The 27,620-nt window shown below is 45.8% G+C and overlaps 1 protein-coding gene across 1 annotated transcript in view; it reads left to right on the top strand.

Moving 5' to 3' along the window:
• The window catches only part of LOC139276919 (copine-9-like), a 615,931-nt gene that overhangs the window by 556,496 nt on the left and 31,815 nt on the right, over positions 1 to 27,620 (top strand). The window contains exons 16-18 of the mRNA XM_070894913.1: positions 12,459 to 12,586; positions 13,994 to 14,096; positions 19,372 to 19,429. Coding sequence (XP_070751014.1) covers positions 12,459 to 12,586; positions 13,994 to 14,096; positions 19,372 to 19,429 — 289 coding nt within the window. The remainder of the gene's footprint in view (positions 1 to 12,458; positions 12,587 to 13,993; positions 14,097 to 19,371; positions 19,430 to 27,620) is intronic.

Consider the following 27,620-nt stretch of genomic DNA (forward strand, 5'->3'; position numbering starts at 1 on the left):
CACTCTTCCCAAGAGGATCATTTACTATGAGATCATGAATTAATCCAGTCCTATTACACATTAGATTTAAGGAAGGATATACTTGCATTGGAGGCTGTTCAGAGAAGGTTCACTAGGTTGATTCCAGAGATGAGGGTGTTGATTTATGAAGATAGGTTGAGTAGGTTAGGACTATACTCATTGGAGTTCAGAAGAATGAGAGGCGATCTTATCAAAACATATAGGACGATGAGGGGGCTCGACAAGGTGGATGCAGAGAGGATATTTCCACTCATAGGGGTAACTAAATCTAGGGGACATAGTCTCAGAATAAGGGGCCGCCCAGTTCAAACTGAGATGAGGAGGAATTTCTTCTCAGAGGGTTGTAAATCTATGGAATTCTCTGCCCCAGAGACCTGTGGAGGCTGGGCCATTGAATATATTTAAGATAGAGATAGACAGATATTTGAGCAATAAGGGAATAAAGGGTATGGGGAGTGGGCAGGGAAGAGGAGCTGAGTCCATGTTCAGATCAGCCATGATCTTATTAAATGGCCGAGCAGGCTCAAGGAAGCCAGGTGGCCTACTCCTGCTCTTATTTCTTATGTTCTTATTACCAGATCTAAAATAGTCTGCTCCCTGGTTGGTTTCACAATGTATTATTCTAAGAAACCATCCCGAATACACTTGATGAACACTTCCTCAAGGCTACCTTGGCCAATTTGATTTGTCCAATCAATATGAAGATTTAAATCATCCATGATTATTGCTGTACCTTTCTTACAAGCCTCCATTATTTCTTGATTTGGACTCTGTGCTACAGTGTAGCTACTGTTTGGGGGCCTATAGACTACTCCCACCACTGACTTATTTCCCTTATTATTTCTTATCTCCACCCAAACTGGTTTTACATCTTGATCTTCTGAGCCAATATAATTTCTCATTACTGCACTGATTCACCTTTAATTAACAGAGCTAACCCACCCCCCCCCCCCCCCTTATTTTCCTTTCTGCCTATCCTTCCAAAATGGCAAATACCCCTGAATATTCAGTTCCCAGCATTGGTCACCCTGCAACCACGTTTCTGTAGTGGCTATCAGATGATACCCATTTATTTCTATTTGTGCCGTCAACTCATCTATCTTGTTACGAATGCTGTGTGCATTTCGATAAAGAGCTTTTAATTTTGTCCTTTTACCATTTTATATCTTCTCTGACCCTATTTGCTGGTGCACTCTTATGTTTCTACGCTCTGTCCCTTCCTGTCACACACTGGTTATCATTACCCATATCGCTACCCTGCACTATTGCCTTGTACTTTCTCTTTAACGTTCTAAATTTCCCCTCATTTGAACCCTCCCCGCCCACTATGTAGTTTAAAGCCCTATCTAGAGCCCTAGTTATTCGATTCGCTGGGACACTGATCCCAGCCTGGTTCAAGTGAAGCCGGTCCCAACGGAACAGCTCCCTCTTATCCCAGTACTGGTGCCAGTGCCAAATGAATCGAAACCCATTTCTCCTACTCCACTCTTTGAATCACGTGTTCATCTCCCTGATCTTATTTACCCTATGCAAATCTCATCCTCGCAGGTGATGTTGTGGGTACAGTGGTGCTGAAGCACACACCAGTTACAACCCTATCGACTGCTCACACATCCACGACATCTACAGAGGCAGCAGCAAGTTATGACTAGCCTCTGGGATCTCTCACAAATGGGTTACACCTTCCCCCGCGCCCCCCTCCCCCCCACACATTCAGGCATTCCAGCCTCTGTAAATATAAATGACCCTGACCGTGTAAAAGTGGGCCATAGTCAAAGAGGCATCCTTATGATGGGCGGGCATCCCACTCTGCCTATAGGGTTGCCAACTCTGGTTGGATGGATTCCTGGAGGTTTCATTACATGCTCTCCTGTCTCCAACTGCCCCACCCACCACGCTCCCACCATTGGTCACCTAACAGGTCCATCCCCACAGCAATTGCCACATCAATCGGAGATTGAACACCTGATTGGATGATTCTTGACTGTCAATCAAGCAACCTTTTTTCCCCATCTCCAATATTTTTATAACTAATAAACAAAAGTGTGACACAACATTAAAAGAAAACGCACAATTATTTTGACGCCCCTATGATTTTTCTCCCGGGTCACTCACAGCAGTGTACAGGAGATTAATTTTTCATTTCTGGAGATTCCAGGACAATCATGGAGGGTTGGCAACTCTACCTTTGTTACCTCTAGACTTGACTATTCCAACACACTCCCAGCTGGCCTCCCACGTTCTACCCTCCGTAAATTTGAGGTCATCCAAAACTCGACTGCCCGTGTCCTAACTTGCACCAAGTCCCGCTCACTCATCACCCCTGTGCTCGCTGATTTACATTGGCTTCCGGTTAAGCAATGCCTCGATTTCAAAATTCTCATCCTTATTTTCAGATCCCTCCATGGCCTCGCCCCTCCCCATCTCTGTAGTCTCTTCCAGCCCCACAACCTCCTGAGTTGTCTGCACTCCTCTAATTGTGCCCTCTTGAACATCCCTGATTATAATGGCCATGCCTTCTGTTGCCTAGGCCCCAAGCTCTGGAGCTCCCTGCCTAAACCGCTCTGCCTCTCTACCTCTCTCTCCTCCTTTAAGACGCTCCTTAAAACCTACCTCTTTGACAAAGCTTTTGGTCATCTGCCCTAATTTCTCCTATGAAGCGCCTTGGGCAGTTTTACTACGTTAAAGGCGCTATATATACATTATTGTTGTTGTTGTATCTGTCATGGATATGCCAGGATTCTGCTACCTAGAGAAAAATCCAAACATCAGTAGCAGTGTTAGTAGATCATTTTTTTTATTGCTGGCTAAAGAGGCTCAATACTGGTCTCTTGGTAGTTCCTGCTGGGTATAGGAATATACATTTTGTTCTTGCAGGCCGAAGTCAATTAATGTTTGGTTTCTGTCAGACAAAGGGGAGATTAATATGTTAATATCATCTGAATATAGACTCATTGGGGTTATTCTGCTGAACAAGATTTAAATTGCCAGCCATTGCCAACATACTTGGCAGCTGTCTATTTAATTAAAAGTGCAGCAGTTTGTTAATATATCTTGTTCTGACGTATCTTCACAAGATCTTGAAATGGGTCAGTCAAATCCTCTGACACATGTCAAAGAATCAAACACCCTGTGTGGTGCTTTAAATTGACAGCTGTATCTGAAACCTACAAAAAGGGGCTATAATCCTTTACATATACTATATAGACTTGCATTTTTATAGCTCTTTTCATGACCTCGGGACGTCCTAAAGCACTTTACACCCAACTTTTTGACGTGTAGTTACTGTTGTAATGTAGGAAACGCGGCAGCTAAGTTCTCACAAACTGCAATGTGATAATGACCAGATATTCTGTTTTGCTTTGTGATGTTGATTGAACGATGAATATTGTCAAGGACACCGCCTCTGCTATTCTTCGAAATAGTGCCATGGAATTTTTTGCATTCACCTGAGAGAGCAGACAGTGCCTCGGTTTAATGTCTTATCCGAAAGACTGCATCTCTGACAGTGCAGCACTCCCTCAGTGGAGCACTGGAGTAGCAACCTAGATTTTTGTGCTCAAGTCTCTGGAGTGGGACTTGAACCCATGACCTTCTGACTCAGAGCCGCGAGTACTACCAATTGAGCCACAGCTGACACCGTGGACTTGGATTGGCAGGTTAAGGGGCCCAGACCAACACTCAGTTTACAGTCAGCATAGGGTCTGAGTCTGAGTTAAGCTTGCCGCAGCTGTCAATTTAAAGCACCACACAGGGTGTTTGATTCTTTGACATGTGTCAGAGGAGGAACGTCTTCACCCAGAGAGTGGTGAACCTGTGGAATTCTCTACCACAGAAAGTTGTTGAGGCCAATTCACTAAATATATTCAAAAAGGAGTTAGATGTAGTTCTTACTACTAGGGGGATCAAGGGGTATGGCAAGAAAGCAGGAATGGGGTACTGAGGTTGCATGTTCAGCCATGAACTCATTGTATGGCGGTGCAGGCTCGAAGGGCCGAATGGCCTACTCCTACACCTATTTTCTATGTTTCTATGTTTCAGGCATCTAGTTACATTGAACGTTGGCTCAGGAAGGATCTATTTTGCTTTATATTGTGAAGGATAGTAAATTGCTGTAAATGCATTACATTGAGCACTGTTCATTTACCTATTCAATGTAAAATAAATTTGTCACCAGCAAAACATTTTTCCAGTGGGAAGATCAAAACCATTGTCCCTGGCCCTATCTCAAACTCTATACCCTTGCCAAAATACTGCCTGTATCCTATCCCACATCAAGTCTTGCCCACCCACCACCCCTGTCCTCACTAACTTACATTGGCTATAAGTTCCCCTATGCCTTATCCCTAATATTTTCATCTTTGTGTTTAAATCCATTCATTATGTCACCCCTCCCTATCTCTCTGTAATCTCTTACAGCCCTATAATCCCCCCAAACACGCCTTCCTTTGACCCTGGCCTTTTGTGTATTCCCCCTACCTTTGGCTGTCATGTCATCAGCCACCTAGGCCCCATGCTTTTGGAATCTTGTGTTGGGCATGCGGTCAGTGTGGCCCACCCAATGGAGTTGGTCGAGTGTGATAAGTGCTTCAATGCTGGGGATGCTGGCCTGATCGAGAACACTGATGTTGATGCGCCTATCCTCCTAGGATCTTGCGGAGACATCGTTGATGGTATTTCTCCAGCGATTTGTGGTGTCTACTGTATATGGTCCATGTCTCTGAACCATACAGGAGGGCGGGTATCACTACAGCCCTGTAGACCATAAGCTTGGTGCCAATTTGAGGGCCTGATCCTCAAATACACTCTCCCTCAGGCGACCGAAGGCTGCATTGGCGCACTGGAGGCAGTGTTTGACCTCGTCGTTGATGTCTGCCCTTGTTGATAGTAGGCTCCCGAGGTATGGAAAGCGGTCCATGTTGTCCAAGGCTCCAAAAATAAGCACTCTACAGAACACCTACACAACAAGCGAGCCCCAGGTGGGCAGAAGAAACGTTTCAAGGACAGTCACCTGAGAACTACTTTTAGAGTTGAAGCAAGTCTTCCTCGATTTCGAGGGACTGCCTGCCTATGATGAGGCCCCATGTTCTGTAATTCCGTCCCGAACACCCTTCACTATCTATCTCTTATTCCTCCTTTAAAGCTCACCTCTTAGATCAAGCTCCTAATGTCTCCTTCCTTAGCTCACTGTCCATTTTTACATTTTTGCCAACATCCTGATAGGCTCTGTATTTCAGTCTCTTTTCTTAGATTATTGTGTTTTTTTAATTTTATGCTCATCAAGACAAGGGATAACAATGCTAGGTCAATGGACCATTTCCCTTTGAGCACAATATCAGGTGAACACAGTCAAGCATAAAGCAGCTAGATTTGGGATAAAGCTTTATCTACATTTCCTCAACATCATACTTTATCCTCCATCTCAAAAGAGCACCCTTTGTTGCTCAAGAATGACACTAGCCACTTTTGATACCTTCTCCTAGCCATTAGACCTCTCAGTGCAATCATTATACCCCTATTACCTTCAAATTAACCCCCTACCACAGATTAGATAGGCACAGCATCTGACACCTTTTTGCCTGCTCTTTTCTTGTCTACAAGTAGTCAGTTGAGTAATTAATAGTCTCCGCAGGGAAGCCATCTGTTGCCTTCTTTCCAAAGAATAGTTCCAACAGTTCTCTGTCAATTTGAAATACTGTTTCTCACAATCATAGCACTAGCCTGCTTTCTAATCTATTAATTACAGTAACTCATGGTGCCACCCAGTCTCCTGTCAAAAAGCAGAATTATTTCCTTGGGCTAGAGTTAAAGCCATATTCCTGAGCTAAAAAGTCATTCTAAATCAGAATACCACTTGGTAGCCTAGGGATAAAAGGTCTAATTGGAGTTATTTGTATTCTGCAAATGTTGAAGTGCCATGCTTGAATTAGAATTTGTACAGAAAGCTCTGCAAAATTCTCAAATATGCAGTAGAGGAATAAAGACAGTCTTTCTGGTGGAGTTGAAATTGTTCTGGGCGTGCCGCCCCTGGAGAAACGGGGCTGAATTTTCGACACCATTCTGCGCCCTTTTTTTGGCGACTGCTGTTATTTTTGGACCAAAGTTTCTGCGCCATCCTAAACCACTTACCGCCGATTTTTTTAGTTCCCAATTTTTTTGACGTCACTTGGGGTGCCGGCTGCCAGCTGTGCCATTTTTGGCCATTTAAACGAGTTTGACCAAGTAGGATTTTTTCAAAAACGGCACAGTGCACCATTCTGAAAAACCTTACCTGAACTTAAGAAAATCGACGCAGAGAAGAGAAAATCGGTTCAGAGAAGGCGTGATTGTTTTAGCGGATGCACCAGGGGTGGGGGCCTTTCGACCCGGGACAGGAGCGGCACCGATGGGAATAGGGCCTTTCGGCCCTGGATAGCAGCGAAATTACAGGGGACATGTGCATGTTCAAAAGGGAAGTAGTAGCCAGAATCCACGGAATATCGTGTATAAAATTATGAGGGGCCTCGATAGAGTGGATAGGAAGGACCTATTTCCCGTAGCAGAGGGGGTCAACAACCAGGGGACATAGATTTAAAGTAATTGGTAGGACATTTAGAGGGGATTTGAGGGGAATATTTTTCACCCAGAGGCTGGTGAAGGTCTGGAACTCACTTACTGAAAGGGTAATCGAGGCAGAAACAGTCACCACATTTTACAAGTATTTGAAATGCCGTAACCTACAAGGCTGCAGACCAAGAGCTGGAAAGTTGGATTCGGCTGGATGGCTCTTTGCTGGCCGGTGCGGACACGATGGGCCGAAATGGCCTCCTTCCTTGCTTGTAAATTTCTATGATACTATCATCACTTACCTTCAGCCACAATTCTTGTCACTCATGTACCTTTGTGGCATCTAATCCTCTGAATTCATGTAAATGCATTGTTTGTGCAGAGGGGAGAAATCCGTTTTTTTCTTTCTTTCTCCTATTACTTTACACCAGTCAGCTTACCCATTCTCCTCAGAGTTAGTGGAGCCTTTAACTCACACTGCGGTTAGTGAGATAGCCCTACATGCACTCTGTTGTTTCCTGCTACCGTAAGAGGGAGAGGGACCAATGCTGCACCCTGGCGGCTGGGCTGGAGCACTGGCAGAGAGAGTGGGCTGGGATTGCAGCAGAGACACACAGTCCAAGTCAGAAAGTGGAGCAGGTTTACTGAGAGCAAAAATATTCCCTTGCATACACATTGGTTTTTGCATGCAAGTGCTTGTTTCTAAACAAGCAAAACTATATCACAGATGAAATGATTACTTTGAGAGTTCACGAAACGCAAACAGAATCCTTTATGCTCAAACACATTGTATACAAGTGGGCTTCACCGTATTTTAATTAGCCGAATGTGAATTTCTCATAATTTAACAACTACCACAATACATATTCATATAGCGCCTTTAATGTAATAAAACGTCCCAAAGCGCTTGACAGATGACCAAAAGCTTGCTCGAAGAGGTAGGTTTTAAGGAGCATCTTAAAGGAGGAAAGAAAAGTGGAGAGGCGGGGAGGTTTATGAAGGGAGTTCCAGAGATTAAGACTAGGCAACTGAAGGCATGACCACCAATGGTGGAAAACTTAAAATCGGGGATGTTCAAAAGGCCAGAATAGATAGAGTGCAGAGGTTTAGGGGGATTATAAGACTGGAGGAGAATACAGAGATAAGGAGGGGGTGAGGCCATGGAGGAATCTCGCAAGGTTTTAGTATCCAGGAACATCATAATCTCGGAGTTCTAGATTCCAGTACAAAGAGCAATCACATTGTTCTCTTACCCAGCACACTATGGGCTCAATTTTCCTGGGTCATTTGCGTCATTTTTTTTGGCACCTGCCGTTTTTTTTTGACGCACTTATTTAATCAAAGTTTCCCGCAGGAATCTGCGCCGGCGTAACTGAGTTAGTTACGATTTTTTTAGGTTAGTTTTTTTTGACATCATGACGTTCCCTCATGTCTGCGCCAGTTTTGATAATTTTTCACAGTTTGGCCCAAAATAATTTCTGCTAGGTCGGCGTATCTGGCCACTCCCGAAAAACCTTCTGGAGAGTTAACAGAAAGCAGCGCACATTGAACAAGCGGCGCTGAAAGATGCCATTGGTTTGTCATCAAAGTTTTTGGAGGGAGTCAAGAACAGTTGAAATATCCATAATAAAGATGACTTTTTTTTACCTTTCAACGGAGTACAAGGAAGTTTCATGGAATTCTGAAGTTTTCATTGTCTTTTTAATCACACGCCAACACCAAACATTTTCAAACAGGGCTGGAGGGTCGCAGATTCAGCTGGCAGAATCGGCCCCGCGTCCGGACACGGGCTCGGGGCTCGGTTGCAAAACAAGACCCAGGCGGGAGGGGGGAGGCAGCAATCAGAAGACTGCACTGGGCAGAAAATGAACCCAGGGTAGGAGAAGTCACAAGACTGCAATGAGCCTGTGTGGGAGGGTGGGGGGAAGAAGTCACAAGACTGCTGAGACCTGAATGTGGTCCATACAGACCTTGGGGAGAGACAACAAAGAACCTGTCCTGCCTGCCTTCTTGCCATTTTGAACTTCTTACAAAGGTCAAACTTAACCTCTTCCAGGTTCTGCAAGTGTTCGATGATGTCCCGACCTGTGATCAATAAGTCATCCTGGAAAACCACGGTGCGCGGAACCGACTTTAGCAGACTCTCCATGTTCCTTTGAAAAATAGCCGTGGCCGATCGAATCCCAAACGGCCATCTATTGTAGGTGAACAGACCTTTGTGCGTGTTGATGCAAGTGAGGCCTTTCGAAGATTCCGCCAGATCCTGTGTCATGTAGGCCGAGGTCAGGTCCAACTTGGTGAACGTCTTCCCTCCTGCCAGCGTCGCAAATAGGTTGTTTGCCTTGGGTAGCGGGTACTGCAGCGAAAAACGGTTAATCGTTACTTTATAGTCCGCACAAATTGTGACCGTGCCATCACCCTTGAGAACCGGAACAATCGGACTGGCCCACTCGTTGAACTCAACCAGCGCAATGATGCCCTCTCATTGCAGCTTGTCCAGCTCAATCTCCACTTTCTCTCACATCATGTATGGCACCGCACATGCCTTGTGGTGGATGGGTCGGGAACCAAATGGATCTGCACCTTCGCCCCAAAGAAATTTCCGATGCCTGGCTCAAACTACAACGGAAACTTGCTCAAAACCTGGGCACATGAGGCGTCGATGACGGACGAAAGCACTCGGATGTCATCTCAGTTCCAGCGGATTTTCCCCAGCCAGTTTCTGCTGAACAGTGTGGGGCCATCTCCTGGTACAATCCAGAGTAGTATTTCGTGCCCCGCTCCATCATAGGAGACTTTTACTGCTGTACTGCCATTATAGGGATCAGCTCTGTAGTGCAAGTTCTCAGCTTGGTATGAATAGGGCTCAGCTTGGGCCTTTGTGCCTTGTTGCGCCACAGCCTCTCAAAGGCCTTTTTGCTCATAATAGACTGACTCGCACCTGTGTCCAATTCCATGGATACTGGAATTCCGTTCAGTTCAACTTTTAACATGATCGGTGGATATTTCATGGTGAAGGTGTGTACCCCGTACACTTCTGCATCCTCGGTTCGAGTTTCTAGTTCAGTTTGATCCGTCATAGATCGGTCTTCCTCTGCAACGTGCTGGTTTTCAGAGTTTGCAGCTCGTCTGCACATTCGCTGGAGGTGTCCCATTGTTCCACAGCCTTTGCATGCATAGTGTTTGAAGTGGCATTGATGGGCTCGATGATCACCTCCGCAGCGCCAACAAGGTGTTAATTGCCTCACATTCACACTTGATGAGGGACTCTGAGTCATCTGAGGTCGTGCAGCTGCAGGCGTGTACATTCTGCCATATGCATTCCTGCCTGAAAACAACGTTACTTTGTGTACTGTACTTGCCAATGCATCTTTATGCTGCAAAATTTGTTTGGTGTTATCGCTGGTGGACATAAATGCCTGGGCTATCGTTATGGCTTTGCTCAGATTCGGTGTTTCAACAGTCAATAGTTTGCGAAGGATAACCTCATGGCCGATGCCAAGTACAAAAAAGTCTCGTAGCATTTGCTCCAGGAATCCACCGAATTCGCAATGTCCCGAAAGGCGCCTTAGTTTGGCGATGTAGCTCGCCACTTCCTGGCCTTCAGACCGTTGATATGTATAAAATCGATACCTTGGCATCAGAACGCGCTCCTTCGCATTTAGGACTCCCGGACCAGCATACACAGTTCTTCATACGATTTGGTTGTTGGTTTCACAGGAGCAAGAAGATTCTTCATGAGGCCATAGGTTGTTGCCCCGCAGACGGTGAGGATGATCACTCTTCGTTTGGCAGCGTTCTCATTCCCTTCCAGCTCGTTGGCCACAAAGTATTGGTTGAGTCGCTCCACGAAGGCTTCCGAATCGTCACCTTCTGAGAAATTCTCTAGGATACCAACAGTTCTCTGCATTTGCGCATGATGATTCGTTATCTATTACTCGTCACCAGTTGTTACATCTCAAATAAAGCAATGTGACTGTAGACTTAAGTAGATCTCTTTATTCTGACTCCAGAGTGCTGGCACAGCATGGCAGGCCTGCTTATATGCAATGCTCCCAAGGGATGCTGGGACCCCTTGGGACTCCAACAGATGCGTCCTCTGGTGGTAGTAGAATGCTGGTTACAAGGTGTTGCATACATAACAGGTACCACGCTTATTCTTTCTCAGATCTCGGGTAGTGCACACCTGTTGAGGAGGGGGTGGGATGGGAGAGCAGGCGGCAACGTGGAGGGCCCAGCTGGGGGCTCTTCAGAGGCTGGTCTGGGGATTGGAGTGGGAGTGGCAGTTGATTCTGTCAATGGGCACAGTGTCTGGGTGTGTTCCCTTATTGTAGCAGCTAACTCCTACATGTCGTCCCTCATGCCCTGATAGTGTCTCAACGACTTGCAACATTCCCTCCCTCATGTTGAGCAAAAGTGTCTCAACTACCTGCAACATTCCCTTGCTCATGTTCACTGAGATTGTCTGAACTACCTGTAACATTCCGTCCCTGATGTTCACTGACAGCACATCAGCTACCTGTGACACTCCCTCCCTCATGGTCACTGACATGGTTTCAGCTGACTGAGATATTCCCTCACTCATGGTCCCGGGCATCGTTCCCATTTCTCGTGAGATTGCTGTTACTTCTGCCGACAGTCTCGCTACCTCATCACATTGATGGTGTCCAGGAGTGATCGCATAAGGTCAATGCTTTCCGCACTCATTGCCATCGTGTGAACCACATCTGTTAGATCCTGCACCTCAGGAGAGCGCAGTTGAGCTCTCTTTCCCCTCCTCCCCACGGGTGTGGCTCGCACCCCACCACTGGGACCCACAGCCTGAATCTTCTGCAACTTGGTTCCAGCGTTTCTTCATTTCTTTGGGTGGAACTTTTATGTGACCTCTGCTGGTGTCCAGTTCCTGCCATCTGGCCTCAATCACAGTAACTAGTGCCTTCACTTCATCCTGTAAAAAATTCTTGGTCCTTGCACTGCGTTGCATCTTGTATTGCAGCTCCGATTTTTCCAATGCTCTCACACAGCACTCAACGTTTTCACACACACAACTGGCTCTTTAAAAATGGCCAATTGCAGACCCGGAGCTGCACTGCGCATGCGCGCCCATTGGGATCACATCAAAAACATCCCTTTTTTTCCGTGCATGCGCAGAAGGTGCAGACAGCAGGCTCCACCTCCGCCCCCCCCCCCCGCCCCCTGACGTGACTGGATAGGCTGCATGGCGACAAATTTGAAAAATACAGCGGGGAAACTTTGGACAAATATTTTTGGTGCATTTCTGGCCTAGAAAGACAGGCATAACTCTGGCAATACATCAAAAAATGGGCTTGGTCAAAATTGAGCCCATAGTACCTACAATTTTACAGAATGCAGTGCACAGATTATTCATAGTTCCAAAATTTGAAACACACAGTACTCAGGAGGGTTTAGAATTCAGACATTCTGTAATCATGGGGTCAAAGAATCCAGCACACACAACAACACTCCGTTCTAGAGGATTTGCCTAAGCCTTCTCTTAGGCACGCTGCTTCACCTGCATGCATTAAAAATAGGAAAATTAGGCGGGTTGGAATGCACACCTGTAAAGGAACCTGCCCAGTTTTCCTCCATTTAATTAATGGGGGAAAATTGGGTGGTTTTCTTTACAGGCACATGTTCAGACTCATCTGATTTTCCAATATTCACTTTCCCAGTCAATCTGGGGCCCCTAGGCATAGCCCCACAAATGCTCTAGAACCAAGCATGCACAGCACCCACAATATTCTAGAATCTCACACACAGTAGTGATAAATTCGCAGACGTGTTCAGTGTTCAGCTGCTCTATATTAGATTCTTACAATTGCTCTTTGACTGGTGTCCTGTCCTAATGTGACTGTCCTGTCTTCCTTCAGAATGCAGATTCAGAGAACCCAAACTGCAACGGGATTGAGGGGGTGTTAGAGGGATATTACCAGAGCCTGCGCACAGTACAACTTTACGGACCAACCAACTTTGCACCAGTCATCAATCAGGTTGCCAGGTAGGGATGGAAACTCAATGTCCTGATCATAATAGACTCCATGTGTGTTCATTGCTGAAATCAATTTCTTTGCCCTCTCTGGCACTCAAGAACAGTGATTCTCCAAGCACCAAATAAAACTCCAGCTTTTGGTCATCTGTTTATTGTTATTTATTTAGAAAGTCAAAATGAATGTTCCAGACATTTTTGGGTTGCAAAGTTGGTAGACTTGGTGAATTATAAATGACTTTCTCAAGTCTTGTTGTGCAACTGGGAGAAAGTGCTGATGTTGTGGTTTCTTTCACTCCTACTTTGCTCACACTCAAAGTAATGCTGGATACTTCCCTAGATCAGAGCTGGAAATAAAGTCCATCTTAAACATGTAGCTCATAGAAAAAAACCACGGGGGCGAAATTGCTCAGCGCCCCGATTAGGGGCGGTAACCAGCGGCCTGGGGCGCTAACCGCAGGGCGCGGCCTCCGCAAACTCCCAGGCAATTTCCCAGGAGCCAGTCGCACTCCGTCCCCCCACCCCCAGGTGAAAAGTCCCTTGCGCCCCCCGGAGGCACTAATGGGGCCCTAAAGCAGGGGCAATTCTGCTTCCTTGTGTTTGCAACTAATAATGTTGGTACTTCCCCTTCAGTAATACAAATTACAAATGTTTGCCATCAGTATTGTCCACAGCTACTGTGTGTCAGGTTTAGGGTGCCTTTTACTCTACGCACTTGTTAGGATGTTGCTCTTCTGCTTCCTGATCATTCTGGGTGACAGTCGCTGGCAATTGTCACCCAGTTTCCACCAGAGCAGTCAGCCCTGGCAATGCCGCAATCAGCAGTCGCCCTACCTACCAGCAGTGCTGATCTGCCCCTTCAGGTCACCTTTTCTCCAAGTGGGCAGGCATGTATGACACATGACCTGATCACCATCTCTGACTAAGTAGTCCATGCTTTGATGAATGAAAATCCCCTAACCTAATGCTATTCATATCGGAACCCAGAAACAAATTGTGAGCCACCTTCCCATCACTGAGGCTGTTGCGTTGTTTGTAAGGCTCCACCCACTGCCTGCCAGCTCTCCGATGTTACTGGAGCCAGAATACACAGTTATTGGCCCCGATTTTAACTAGGTAGATTCCCCGCTCAAGCCCAAGTTACAATTATATAATCTGGCCGTAACATGCATATGTAAAGAAGGACCCTATTGGTTCCGGGCATGTGTCTTTGCTGCCTGCTCAGGAGAGCAGGTTAAAATTGCAGATATTGGGATCAAGACAGCTTTCAGACAGGGTGATTTTAACTGCCCACCCACCAGGTTTCTGCTGAGCGAATAGGATTAAAATTGCCCCCACAGCGGTAAATGTTCGGATTGTGGCTCTTGACAAAATGGTAGTAAGTAACCCTTCTCTAATCCATGTGTGTTTGTGTTGTAGGTGTGCAACACCAGTGACTGACGGCTCTCAGTATTTTGTGCTGTTGATTATCACAGATGGGGTGATCTCAGACATGGTACAGACTAAAGAAGCCATTGTTAATGTGAGTAGTACATACTAGGCAAATAGATATAACTATCATTTGAACAGTGGCTGGAGTATATCACATTTTAAAACTGAAATGTAGAAGCAGTCTCATCTGAAAGGCAACACAGACCTGGTCGGAGAAGCTGTCGTTCAGAGAAGTTGTTGCATGGGGGCCCCGTCTACCTGATCAGGTGAACACAAAAGATCCCACGGCAATATGCAAAGAAAAGAACAGAGTTCTCCCAGTGTTCAGGCCAACTCATCCCTCAACCAACATCGCCTAAAACAGTTTAACTGGTCATTTTGTTCAGTTGTTATTTCTTCCCCTCCCCCTTTCAGTGCTCCTTAAGAATCTGTTCTCTTTGAACATTCGCCAGTTCTGACGAAGGGTCATCAACCTAAACGTCAACTCTGTTTTTCTCTCCAAAGATGCTGCCTGCCCCACTAAGATTTCCAGCATTTTCTGTTTTTATTTCAGATTCCAGCATCCGCAGTATTTTGCTTTTGTGTTAACTTGTCATTTGTCTCATTGCTGTTTGTGGAATCCTGCTGTGTACAGATTGGCTGTCACGTTTGCCTGCATAATAACAATGATTACGCTTCAAAAGTAATTCATTGACTTTTAAGTGTTTTAGGACATCACGGCCTACTCACCTTATTGAATGCTAGGTGCCCGTTTTACACCTGAAAATGGGTGCAGCACCATCAATTTCTAGGTCTACGAGTCTATGAATGCAAAACTGCCAGACTATTAACTAAGACACCAATTTCAACTAACTCCAGAGATGTTCCATTCCAGGCCTGGCTGACTGTCCTGGCCTTCCCCTTTGGGAGATTGGAGTGTTAATTTGATAACCTCACGTCAATCATTTAAGGATGTTAGAGAAAACTAGATGGGAAGGAGGTCTGTGTCAGCCAGTCGCTTAGTTGGTAGCATTCTTGCCTCGAAGGCAGAAGGTTGGAGATGGAACAGTCCATGGCATCCATCAATGGCACTCCTGAATTGAGTCACACTTTAGTATTATAAAAGAAAAGAAAGACTTGCATTTATGTAGCACCTTTCATGACCACCAGATGTCCCAAAGCGCTTTACAGCCAATGAAGTACTCGTTGAAGTGGAGTCACTGTTATAATGCAGGAAATGTGTCAGCCAATTTGAGCATAGCAAGCTCCAAAACAAAGCAATGTGATAATGACCAGATACTCTGTTTTAGTGATGCTGCTTGAGATATAAATATTGGCTAGGATCCTGGGGATAACTCCCCTGCTCTTCTTTGAAATAGTGCCATAAGATCTATAGTGCCAATAGTGCCTGAGAGAGTAGACGGGGCCTCGGTTTAACATCTCATTTGAAAGATGGCATCTCCAACACTGCAGCACTCCCTCAGTACTGCACTGGAGTATCAGCCTAGATTTTTGTCTGTGGCGTGGGACTTGAACCTACAACAGAGGCTAGGGTGCTACTAATTAAGCCATGGCTGGAATGTCAGCCTTTATATCAAGAGAGCTGGGCTATAAAGGGGAGGAAGTTTTGCTACAGTTATACAAAGCCCTGGTTAGACCACATCTGGAGTACTTCATACAGTTCTGGGCACCACACCTTCGAAAGGAATCCAGCGCAGATTCACCAGAATGTTACCAGGACTCCAAGGGTTAAATTATGAGGAGAGATTATATAAAGTAGGCTTGTTATCCCTGGAATAAATATAGAAAGTTAAAGGATGATTTTATTTGAGGTTTTAGGATTTTGAAAGGAACTGATAGAGAGAAACTTTTTCCATAGGTGAGGGAGTCTAGAATAAGGAGACATAACCTTAAAATCGGAACCAGGTCATTCATGTGAGAAGTTAAGAAACTTCTTCAAGGAAAGGGTGGTGGAAGTGTGGAACTCTGTCCCACAAAAAGCAGTAGATGGTAGCTCAATTAATAATAATAATTTTAAATCAATAGTTTTTTGCTAGCCAAGAGTATTAAGGGATATGGAGCCAAGGCAGGCAAATGTTGTTCGGATACAGATCAGTCATGATCTCATTGAATGGCAGAACAGGCTTGAGGGGCGGAATGGCCTCCTCCTGTTACAATGTTGTCATGTCCCTTTCAGTAATGTCTACAAGGACTTCACAAGAAATTCATTACTTTGACGTGCAGTGGGCATTATTATATTGTCCACTGAAGTTCATGATTCTTTCCAGACGATTCTCATATCAATGCCACACTTTCTCCCCAGGACAATTTCCCTCTTGCTCATTTCATCCCTTTGCTAAGTTGACAGGCAGAAACTAAGTAAGATCATACTCAGAAAACAAAGATTTACAAAACATTATTCTACAGACCTGTCTTTTTTTAATTCCACAATCAAAGTTTAATTCAGCATCTGTTTAAATGTTGGTTCTTCACAGATAAATAAGCATTAAAACGAGTACTAATTGTGTATTTTACGATAATTGAAGGACACCAGGGGATTCTATGAAATTCATTGTCTGTTTTACATTGGTAAATAAAGACAAATGTTACAATTTTCCTTGTACTGCACGTGCAGTAAATGTTAAACTGTGTTTGATGCTTGGTTAGTACTTCTGCTCCCACTACAACCACCCCACCCCCACCCCTATCCCCTACCCCTCCCCTTCACTATTACCCCTGGTTCTATGAAGCTACCACTAGAAGGAGCACATGGGAGGAAGTGGAGCAGGAAGGCTTGAGGTGAGGAGATGCTGTGAGCATCTTCAAGCCACAGTATAAACTTGCACATGTTTCCTTTTTTTATTTTGCTTCTTGGTTAAAGACTCTGACCTAGAAAATCATCTCGGGCGGCGGTGCAAAGCAAGACCAATTTCTCGGCCTTTGCGTTGAATTTATAAATGAATGACTTTGGTGCACTGCATCATAATTTTCCATCAGAGCTCAGTGTTGGTCAGTGGAAGAATAAAGCAACAAAAGAAAGTAAAATAATAAATGCTACCAGCTGCATATTCTTTTTTATTACACTGATAAATATGGAGACAGAAAATACTTTACCTAATTGGACTTAAAAGAAAAAAAGATTCTGAGGCAAAGTTTCTTCAGAATCAAAGGACGTAAAGTTTTAAATCCCAGTTTTAACATTATGCCCCCCACCCCCCCCCCACACTCAGCAGGAACAGATCAGATGCCTGTTGACTTCAATATAGAGTAAAATCAGATGGAGTGTAAAACGGGCGTTCGACCCGAACAAGCACCGTTCTTGCCATGCACATTATGTTAAAATCGGGGCTTTAGTTCTGGATGTACCTTATTTTCAGGCAGTTGCCCAAATGTCTCCTCATCCATTCCCATATTGGCTTAACCTTCCTATGGGTATTTTTCATAAATGGGGAGCGGGGGCCGATGTAGTCACCATCCGCCTCTAGTTCTTTGTTCTGGGGCAAGGTATGTTGATAAGGACAACTTGAATAGTAAATTGCAATCTAATTGACAGGTGCAGATGGCTTATATATAGATTAAGGGATACCTTGTGAGTGAGTTGTAGCCTTTGGCTTAATTTGAGGGATTTAGATATTTTAAATGTAGAATAATAATCAATACCTGAGAGTGAGTTACAGGTTGGAATCTCGTACTATTATTTTCCTGGAATTGTTTCTGTGATGTCGGCTATTTTGTTAGAATGTGTAATGTGGTTTTTGCTCCCATCGGTTGTCTTGGCAGATGCAGATAGTCATTGTGCTATTTGTCATTGGTGTATGGTAATGCCCACCTAAAGGATGGGTGATCATGAGGGAGTCACTACAAGTTTATTAAGTGATAATTCACGGTTGATTATTGGGAAATATAAATATTAATAGATTTTATAGAAAAAAAAATGGGCATCATGAACTGGTGATTAATGCCAAATAAGGCAATGAGGGACACTGAGCCAATACTGAGGCAGAGGGATAAGTCCTTTATCATTCATTCTCGGGATGTGGGCATCGCTGGCATTTATTGCCCATTCCTAGTTGACAATGTGGTGGTGGGCCTTCTTCTTGAACCGCTGCAGCGGTTTGATACAATTGAGTCAACCGCATTTGTGTGGAACTGGAGTCTCATATAGGCCAGATCGGGTAAGGGCACAGGATTTGCCTTGAAGGCGGTGCAACAAAGGTTCATTAGATTGATTCCTGGGATGAGAGGGCTGTCTTGTGATGAGTGATTGTGTAGAATGGTTCTATACTCTCTGGAGTTTAGAAGAATGAGAGTTGATCTCATTGAAACATACAAGATTCTGAAGGGGATTGACAGGGTAGGTGCTGAGAGCTTGTTTCCCCTGGCTAAAGTATCTAGAACTAGGAGGCACAGTTTCAGGATAAGGGGTAGGCCATTTAAGACGGAGATGAGGAGGAATTTCTTCACTCAGAAGGTTGTGAATCTTTGGAGTTCTCTGCCCCAAAGGGCTGTGAATGGTGAGTCTCTGAATATATTCAAGTCTGAGATGGATAGATTTGTGGAATCTAGAGGACTCAAGGAATATGGGGATAGGGCAGGAAAGTAGACTTGAGGTCTGTTGTGTCTGTAATGCACTTATGAATGACTCCATGAGGTAACGTGTTGTACTCAAACTGTAGTGACCTTGGTTCTTTATTCGTAACTCCAGAGTGAGGCACAAGCATGGTAGGCAGCCTTTTATACTGAGCCCTGCACACCTATGCAGGTGACCCTCAGGTCTCCCACTGCAGTGCCTTCTGGTGGACAGCCCTGCTACAGGGGCACCAGAATCTCCACCAGCTGCATCCTCTAGTGGTGCCAGCATAGTATATACACAGGGTAAACCTATTGATAGAACATCAGGAAACAAGTCTCCATCTTATGCAACTATACAGTGACTACACAGAGAGTATATCTATATCTGCATATATAACAAGGTCGATGATCAGCCATGATCTTATTGAATGGCGGAGTAGGCTCGAAGGGAGCAATGGCCTTCTCCTGCTCCTATTTCTTATGTTTCCTTCCTTAAAGGGCATTATTGAACCGGCTGTGTTTTTACGATAGTTCAACAGTTTCATGGTCATTTTTACTGGTGCCAGCTTTTTATTTTGAGATTTTTTTATACTGGATTAAATTCTTAAACTGCCATCATGGGATTCTCTGGATCATTAGTCCATAACATAACCACTATGGTACCATACCCATAATTTTAAAATTGTTTTTAGCATAAACAAGAATCAAGTTTGAAAGATTAATCAACTTCCTAGCCTAGTGGTGGTTTGTATGAGAAAGCTGCGTAAGATTGGATCAATTATACTGCCTCATCTTCTACTGCTTTCTTTAAACAGGCCTCAGTCCTTCCAATGTCGATAATTATCGTTGGAGTGGGACCTGCAGAGTTTGATGGTGAGTGTTCCTTCAATGGGGCCAAGTTTTGGCCTGAGTTGCTCCTGTTTTTTTGGAGCAACTGGTTTAGAATGGAGTATCTTAGAAATTTGAATTCTCGGCATTTAGTTTGCTCCAGTTCTAGTCAGTTAGAACAGTTTCACTTTGGAACAGAATTTTTTTTTCAAAAGGAGGCGTGTCCGGCCACTTACGGCTGTTTTCAAAGTTTAGGCAGTGAAAACTTACTCCAAACTAACTTAGAATGGAGTAAGTGAAGATTTTTGTACGTTCGAAAAAACCTTGTCTACACTTTAGAAAATCAGGTGTAGGTTACAAATTAGGTGTAGAGAATGGGGGGGGGGCAGGGTTTAAAGGGAAGTTTACAAACAGTAAACACTTCAGTTTTACAAATAAAGAGCCATCATCAATAATAAATGATAAATACATCAATAAATCAACCAATAAATCAATCAAAAAAAATTTAATAAAAAATTAAAAAAATGTAAAAAATCAATAAATAAAACATTTTCTACTTACCGACTGCAGCACCGGGAGTCCTCCAACAGCGTGCTGGGACGGCCCCCCCAGTGTGTCTCTGTTGTGTGTGTGTCTTTCACTCTCTGTCTGTCAGTGTCTGTGTTTCTGACAGTGAGGGGAGGGGGAGAAGGGGGTGGGAGGGGGAGAAGGGGGTGGGAGGGGGATGGGGGGAGGGGAGAAGGGGGGTGGGGGTTGGGGGGGAGGGGGAGAAGGGGTGTGGAGGGGAGGGAGAAGGGGGGTGGGGGGAGAGATGGGGGGTGGGGGGGGAGGAAGGAGGAGGGGAGAGGGAGGGTGGGGAGGAGGTGGGGGAGAGGGGAGGGAGAGGGGGGAGAGTGGAGGGAGGGGAGGGAGGAAGGGAGGGGGAGGGGAGGGAGAGAGGAAGGGAGGGAGAGAAGGAGGCTGAACGGCCGGGCCCAAGACTTCGGGCTGGATTTACAGGTGGGTGGCGTCGGGTCTCGGGGGTTGGGATTCGCGGAGGTCCAACGGGGGGGGGGGGGGGTAAAAGAGAGTCGCGGAGGTCTGGGGGGGGTGGCGGGGAGAGTCGCGGAGCTCCAGGAAGTGGGGGGGGAGTCGCGGAGGTCTGGGGGGGCGGGGAGGAGAGAGTCACGGAGGTCCGGGGGGGGGGGGGGGGGGGGAAGAGTCGCGGAGGTCCGGGGGTGGGGGGCGGAGGTCGGGTCGCCGGGAGGGAGAGCGGGGGTCGGGTCGGGTCCGGTCGGGTGGGAGGTGAGCCTTATCCACGCAGCCCCAGTGAGGCCATTCAGCCAGGGCTAGGGGCTGCGTGCTTCAGGCCCCTCCCACAGTTTTGGGCGCCTGGAGCTACTGCACATGCGCGCCCATTGTAGCGCGCATGTGCAGAGGTCCCGGCACTGTTTTTAGCGCAGGGACCTGGCTCCGCCCCCCACAGCTCGTGCTGCACCGCGCCCAGCTCCAGAGGACCTGCAGGGAGCCGGAGAATAGGTGAGTTTTTTTTAGGCGCACTTTGTGGCGCCTAAAACGGGCATCCAGGTCCGGGCTGCGCCATTTTAGGCACGGCCCGAAACTTGGGCCCAATATTGCTAGAGTTAGGAATCGCTGCAGAAAATGTGCCAGGATCACTTGTTGCTATGGATAGGTTCAAATCTGTACACAGATCAAATCAACTGAACACTCGACCATTGTGTTCGACAGAAGCTTCAGGAAGACTTTCCGGGGTATTATGGCATAATGTAACATACTGCTACATTAAAGTTTTCCATCAGGGTCATTCTTAGTGTCAGCTATGGCTCAGTGCGTGCCACAATTGCCTTTGAGTCAGAATATTGTGGGTTCAAGTCCCACTCTAGGAACTTGAGCGCATAAATCTAGACTGACACTCCAGTGCAGTGCAGTGCAATGCTTTTCAGATAAGATGTTGAACTGAGATCCCGTCTGCTCTCTCAGGTGAATGTAAAAGATCCCATGGCACTATTTCGAAGAAGAGCAGGGGAGTTATCCCCGGTGTCCTGGCTAATATTTATCCCTCAATCAACATAACAAATAAAACAGATTATCTGATCCGCTTTGAACCACCTCCATGTGAATTTCTAAAATGCCGGCTCTGGCTGCGGATTGCAGTCCCGGCACTAAGCAACGTGTCAGGTAATTGTGCTAGCTAACATTTTACCAGGTCCAAAGGACTTTTCCAAGTTTTTTACAAGGTTCATGTCCCACCGTTATCATACAAGTGTGTCGGGTTCTCAACAACTCTGAATTGCTTTGACTAGTTGACAGCTGCAGAAATGATAAAAAAGCTGCCAGTGCACCGCTGTTCAATTTTGAATCAAAAAAGCTGCAGTAAACTTTTCAGCTTTATGCAGGTTGGAAGTGTTTGCAACAACCTCTATCCAGCGTTACCTCCTTGGAGCAACCTCTCTCACCATTGACAGATCGCTTCTGTCATCTCAACTTCAGCTGCCTTCTATTCTATCAACATCAGTGCCCTTAAAAAAAATCTCACCTTGGTCCTCAGAATCCCAGCACAATCAGCCCCAACACCAACATCACGAGGCACACCAGCATCACCAACAACAACACCAACCTTCTCCACCCGACCTCCTCCAGCCCCGACCACATTGTTCCCCATGACACCAGGGATGGCTTCACTATGGCCACATTAACTTCACTTGACACTGTACACCCTGGCTGCCACATGATGCGCCAGGTTGGCACCACCCCACACCAGCTCCACAAAGCATCCCTACAATGCACAAGCCATTCCTTTCACACTTATCATTATTGCGGGGGGTACCGTTCTGTCTCACCATTCATTACAACTCACTAAGCCACTTCCAAAGGTGCACAGAAATCTCTCCAAGACCATAAAGTATTGAAAATATAGATTTTAATGTTTGACAACACATTAGCAGAAACTTTACATCAGCATTAGCGATAACACCAAAGTGCCTACCCTTGTGTGCTGTTAGTTGGTATGATTGGACAAGGATGAGGATTGAGTATGAGGGGCGGCTAGTGAGATGGGGATGTGATAATGTAGATCGAGAGAGAGGGATGGGTGGAGGTGCAAGGTAAGTTGGTGTGAATAACAATGTGTAGGAGTAGGGTAGGGAAGGCAGAGTGATGGGAATGTGATGAGTGGCATAGCAGGATAAGGTCGAGCGTGGCTTTGCAGCAACGTTTCGTGATCCACTGAGATCATTGAAAGGTTTGCGCCACTGCAGCCAGGTCCTCCTGACGACATCCCTGCTTGTGCCCTCCTGTGCAATGTGCAACCAGCCTGCGTTGGTGTCCTGGGAGGTCTCTTCCATTGGATGGGAAGAGAACCTCTCTGCGTATTGTAACTCCCCCCATAAGCACCTGGAGGGAGTCATGAGAGAGCCTGGATGCAGCTCTGCATCTTTGTGCAGTGCTTGTCAGTAATTGCAGCACCTCAATGCTGCAGAACACTTGACAGCTCAACTATCAAAATCAATGTGGACATGGTCCCTTTAAGGAAACCGGCTGATGACGTGTCATTAAAATAGTGTTTTCAGACCCGCTTCCTTTTAATTGACCGTGAACCTCGCAGGGCGGGCTTAACAAGCTCCATCAAGGTAAAATCAAGTCAGAGGCCTGGATCAACACAGCCCCGGACCCACCGAGGTTGGTAAAATCCAGCCAATGTGTGGGGCATTTACCTACTCCACCATCCGAAGGACCCTGAATATGTGTTGTTATCCTGTATGTGTCAGTTTGGCTCAGTAACAGCACTCATGCCTCTGAGTGCGACTTGTAATCTAGCATGTAGTCTAGCTGACACATAGTGCAATACTGTGGGAGTGCCGCATTGTCGGAGAAGCCAGGGATGATTCTCATCTGCGATGCACATCAGACAGGGGGTGGACAAGGTATCAACGTTTGTCCGCCCGATGGCTCTAGAAAGAGGCCCCAAACATTTTCATGGTTGGCCCTCTTCTAAATATTTTAAGCGAACTGCCAGCATACAACGAGCTCTCTGCGAATTGGGGTGGGCTGCACAGAATCCAACAGCTCCTCCATGGAACCAGCCGCAAGTCAGACCTCAAGCGGGGGGGGGGGGGGGCGGCAGGAGGGGGGAGGGTACAGTGCTGAGGGGGGAGTAATCCGAGGGTGGCTACTGAATGTCGTCAGTGGGCCTGAAGATTTTTGTGGGACCAGGAGGAGCATTCAAGCTAAACCTGGCCCCACAAAACTCACTGTAAAAAACATTTTTGGATCCATTTTCTGAGAGGCCTCCTGAGGTGCTCAACACCTGATACCAAAAAGTGGAACATGCGTGGCACACCCTCTGCCCATTGGTACACAAAAATAGCACTGGCATCCTACAACTGGCGTAGGATCCCGATTTAAATACTTCAGGCTTGTCTGAACATCACGGATGAGATCAGGAACTCACCATGTGGACCACTGCAGATACAAAACTATATTTTACAATTTGGTGAGGAAGTTCTCTTAGGCTCCAACAAGCTATTCAAAGCACCTTCCTTATCAGAAATCACAACACCATTCTATTATTAGTTTGCCCCAGGATATCATAGGCCATTCAATATAAAGTAATAAAGGAACTGTAAGGAGTGGTCCCGGGGGTCAGGTTCACCTCTGACCTACTTGAGCGGTTTGAATCGCTCCCACTCCCTTGGGTTCTCGACTCTGGATTTATTTGGGGGATGTGTTAAAGTGCAAAAGACCACTGGCTTGGTGCAAAAGAACTTTGATTTTATTAAGGATAAGAAAATACAATGTCACACTTATAATTACACTAATAAAGAATAGTACATCACACATTCAAAGGGGGTTGCAGTGAAAATTACACCTCCCACCTCCCAAATACCTAATACTGGCTAGGTTAGACTCCAGGGCAGGCAGGGACTATGCTTACCAATCCTTTCTGGTCAGTTAGCGGCAGTTCGCGGTTTCGGGGTTCGTTGGATTCTGTAGGTTCTGCTTGTCGTACCCCAAACGTCGGAGAGGACTTCTTACTGCGCAATCTTCAGTTGGGTTGAATCCGCTGATGCGGTAGGGCGCGTTTTGGATTTGTGGGGTAAGTACCCGTTTTCTTTCGTTGAAAATAGGTTTCAAAGTCCTTTTAGGTAACGTTTTCGCCTGTTGGTAGTCAGGCCTAGATTGTAGAGTGGAAACTTTTGATTCTTCGGGGTCTTCCTTGTGAAGTTTTGTTTCGAGGTTGGTCGATCGCAGTGGTTTTAGTGTACGACGTTGGCTGTGGTCAGTTGCTGCCGCGATGGTGATCTTTTTTTACAAGGTCCCACATAAGAGATTGTTGTGCAAAATCAAAGCACGTGGTATTGGGCATAATGTACTGATGTGGATAGAGAATTGGTTGGCAGACAGGAAGCAGAGAGTCGGGATAAACAGGTCCTTTTCAGAATGGCAGGCAGTGACTAGTGGAGTGCCGCAGGGCTCAGTGCTGGGACCCCAGCTCTTTACAATATACATTAATGATTTAGATTAAGGAATTGAGTATAATATCTCCAAGTTTGCAGATGACACTAAACTGGGTGGCAGTGTGAGCTGTGAGGAGGATACTAAACGTCTGCAGGGTGACTTGGACAGGTTAGGTGAGTGGGCAAATGCATGGCAGATGCAGTATAATTTGGATAAATGTGAGGTTATCCATTTTGGGGGCAAAAACACGAAGGCAGAATATTATCTGAATAGCGCCAGATTAGGAAAGAGGGAGGGGCAAAGAGACCTGGGTGTCATGGTTCACCAGTCATTGAGAGTTGGCATGCAGCAGGCAGTGAAGAAGGCAAATGGTATGTTGGCCTTCATAGCTAGGGAATTTGAGTATAGGAGCAGGGAGGTCTTACTGCAGTTGTACAAGGCCTTGGTGAGGCCTCACCTGGAATATTGTGTTCAGTTTTGGTCTCCTAATCTGAGGAAGGACGTTCTTGCTGTTGAGGGAGTGCAGCGAAGGTTCACCAAATTGATTCCCGGGATGGCGGGACTGACATATGAGGAGAGACTGGATCAACTGGGCCTTTATACACTGGAGTTTAGAAGGATGAGAGGAGATCTCATAGAAACTTATAAGATTCTGATGGGACTGGACAGGTTAGATGCGGGAAGAATGTTCCCAATGATGGGGAAGTCCAGAACCAGGGGACATAGTCTTAGGATAAGGGGTAGGCCATTTAGGACTGAGATGAGGAGAAACTTCTTCACTCAGAGAGTTGTTAACCTGTGGAATTCCCTACCGCAGAGAGTTGTTGATGCCAGTTCATTGGATATATTCAAGAGGGAATTAGATATGGCTCTTACGGCTAAAGGGATCAATAGGTATGGAGAGAAAGCAGGAAAGGAGTACTGAGGGAATGATCAGCCATGATCTTATTGAATGGTGGTGCAGGCTCGAAGGCCAAATGGCCTACTCCTGCACCTATTTTCTATGTTTGTTTCTTCCTTCCTTTTCGATTTCAGGACGTCGAGGCTGGAGAAGTTAGTTTACAACTGTCGCGTTGGTTTCTCGCCCTTCTTGATGGCATAGGCGTAGTATGGCACTAGCACTAGTACAAGCAGTATCTCTCGAGGCAGTAGCATAAGCAGCAAAGCATGCCCTTTGTTTGAGCTGTTCTAATCTTCACACCAAATCAGTCCAGAATTCTTTGTTTAATTTTGGCGGGCCCAAGAATTCTTTGTCATATTGTGGCGGGCTCATTAAAAGTTAATATGTCTCGGGTAGGCTGATCTTCTAAATCTGTTTCTTGATGGAAATATTGGCTTGGTAATTGCAATGTTCTTTGTGCTTGGTTTTTGCATGCAGGCTGAAGTGGGCCTTTTGTTTTTATGCATTGGCTGAAAATGGCTTTTCAGGTTGATGGCTGGCCATCTCTGAGTTAATTGTTGTAATGTTAATGTCTCTTGTGGAGAAGGGTTTTCGAGTATCCATTTTCCAGACAATTTACTTTAGTCTCAATGCCCCAGGCAGTTTCAATAATCAAACTGGCTTCTTTAAGGGATAGTTCCTTAGGCCTGCCCACACAGGTTCAATCTGCTTTGTAAAATCCCAAATTCAATTAAAGTTCATAGTTTCTTCCATGAGCATTTTAGGACGTCAAACTTTCTGGTAGATAGTTCCAAATTAAATTTCTTTTCCAATGAATCCAAACACAGTCCCCCCTGTGACACTTTGAGTGTCATGCTAGGTGAGCAAAATTCGTGATTTCCCGAGAGTCAACCTTCCCTGTATTTACCTAGCTGAATTTTAACGTGCATCCCCCTTTGAAATGCAATGCAGTTTACAGGCGAATACAGTCATTACAATTCGGTCACAGCGTAGAGGAGTCCGACGCCCCTCCTTTACTCCAAGTTCGGCCAGGGAGCGTGCAGCACCCTTTGGTGTCTGACCTGATGGCCTCTGCAGTTCACTCGGCAAATGAAACACCATAAGTAAAGAATAATCGTGAGTTGACAGATAACTAAAGTGTGGGACGCAATTCTGATCCAGACTGGGACTTCTAGATGTCTGAAAATGTCACACCAAGGCAGAATTGTAATCTCGAGAATCTTTCTCCCTATCTCAATTATTTTCTGTTCTAGAGTATAGAAATGTTGTTGCGAGATTATTACAGCTTTTAGCAGAGTGGTAAGATGTTCGGGTAGAGGGGGAATTGCATAGCCAAAATGTACAACATAATCCTGCAGGTTTGTAATGTTTTCCTTCACAGTGAGGTGGACAGTGGAGGGTTCAGGAATGGGGACAATCCGTTCCTGGGCCACTTGAACTGATGCCTCAGGTTTGAAGCAAAAACTGCTGTCACTCACCGGACACCAGAAGTATCCATGTTGGTAGTGGGGCGCACTGGTGGTGACACAATATGTCCCAGCCCCTATGTATGCTACCTGTGGAGGGACCTCCTTGGTATAGATAATAGGCTGTGCGCCAGCAGCTTTAAACCCACATTGATTTAGAATAGGCGTTCAAGTGCTGGGGACACAGTATTATGTGTGCACCCCGGCTCCGGCACCCGGAAAGGTCAGTACCCATCACAGCGTGCTCCCACGTTATGACATTTGGTGGGACCGCTGCGAAACGAATGTGGGCACCTCCTTGAATAACTCCAACGTTCTCCACCCGGTATACCGGTGCGGGTTGAGCTGCCCCACCCATGACCGGCATCCTTAGTACTATTCCCATAATGGTGTGGTTAAATTTCCCAGTCTA

This window comes from Pristiophorus japonicus, chromosome 12 (genome assembly GCF_044704955.1).
Source record: "Pristiophorus japonicus isolate sPriJap1 chromosome 12, sPriJap1.hap1, whole genome shotgun sequence".
NCBI lineage: Eukaryota > Metazoa > Chordata > Chondrichthyes > Pristiophoridae > Pristiophorus > Pristiophorus japonicus.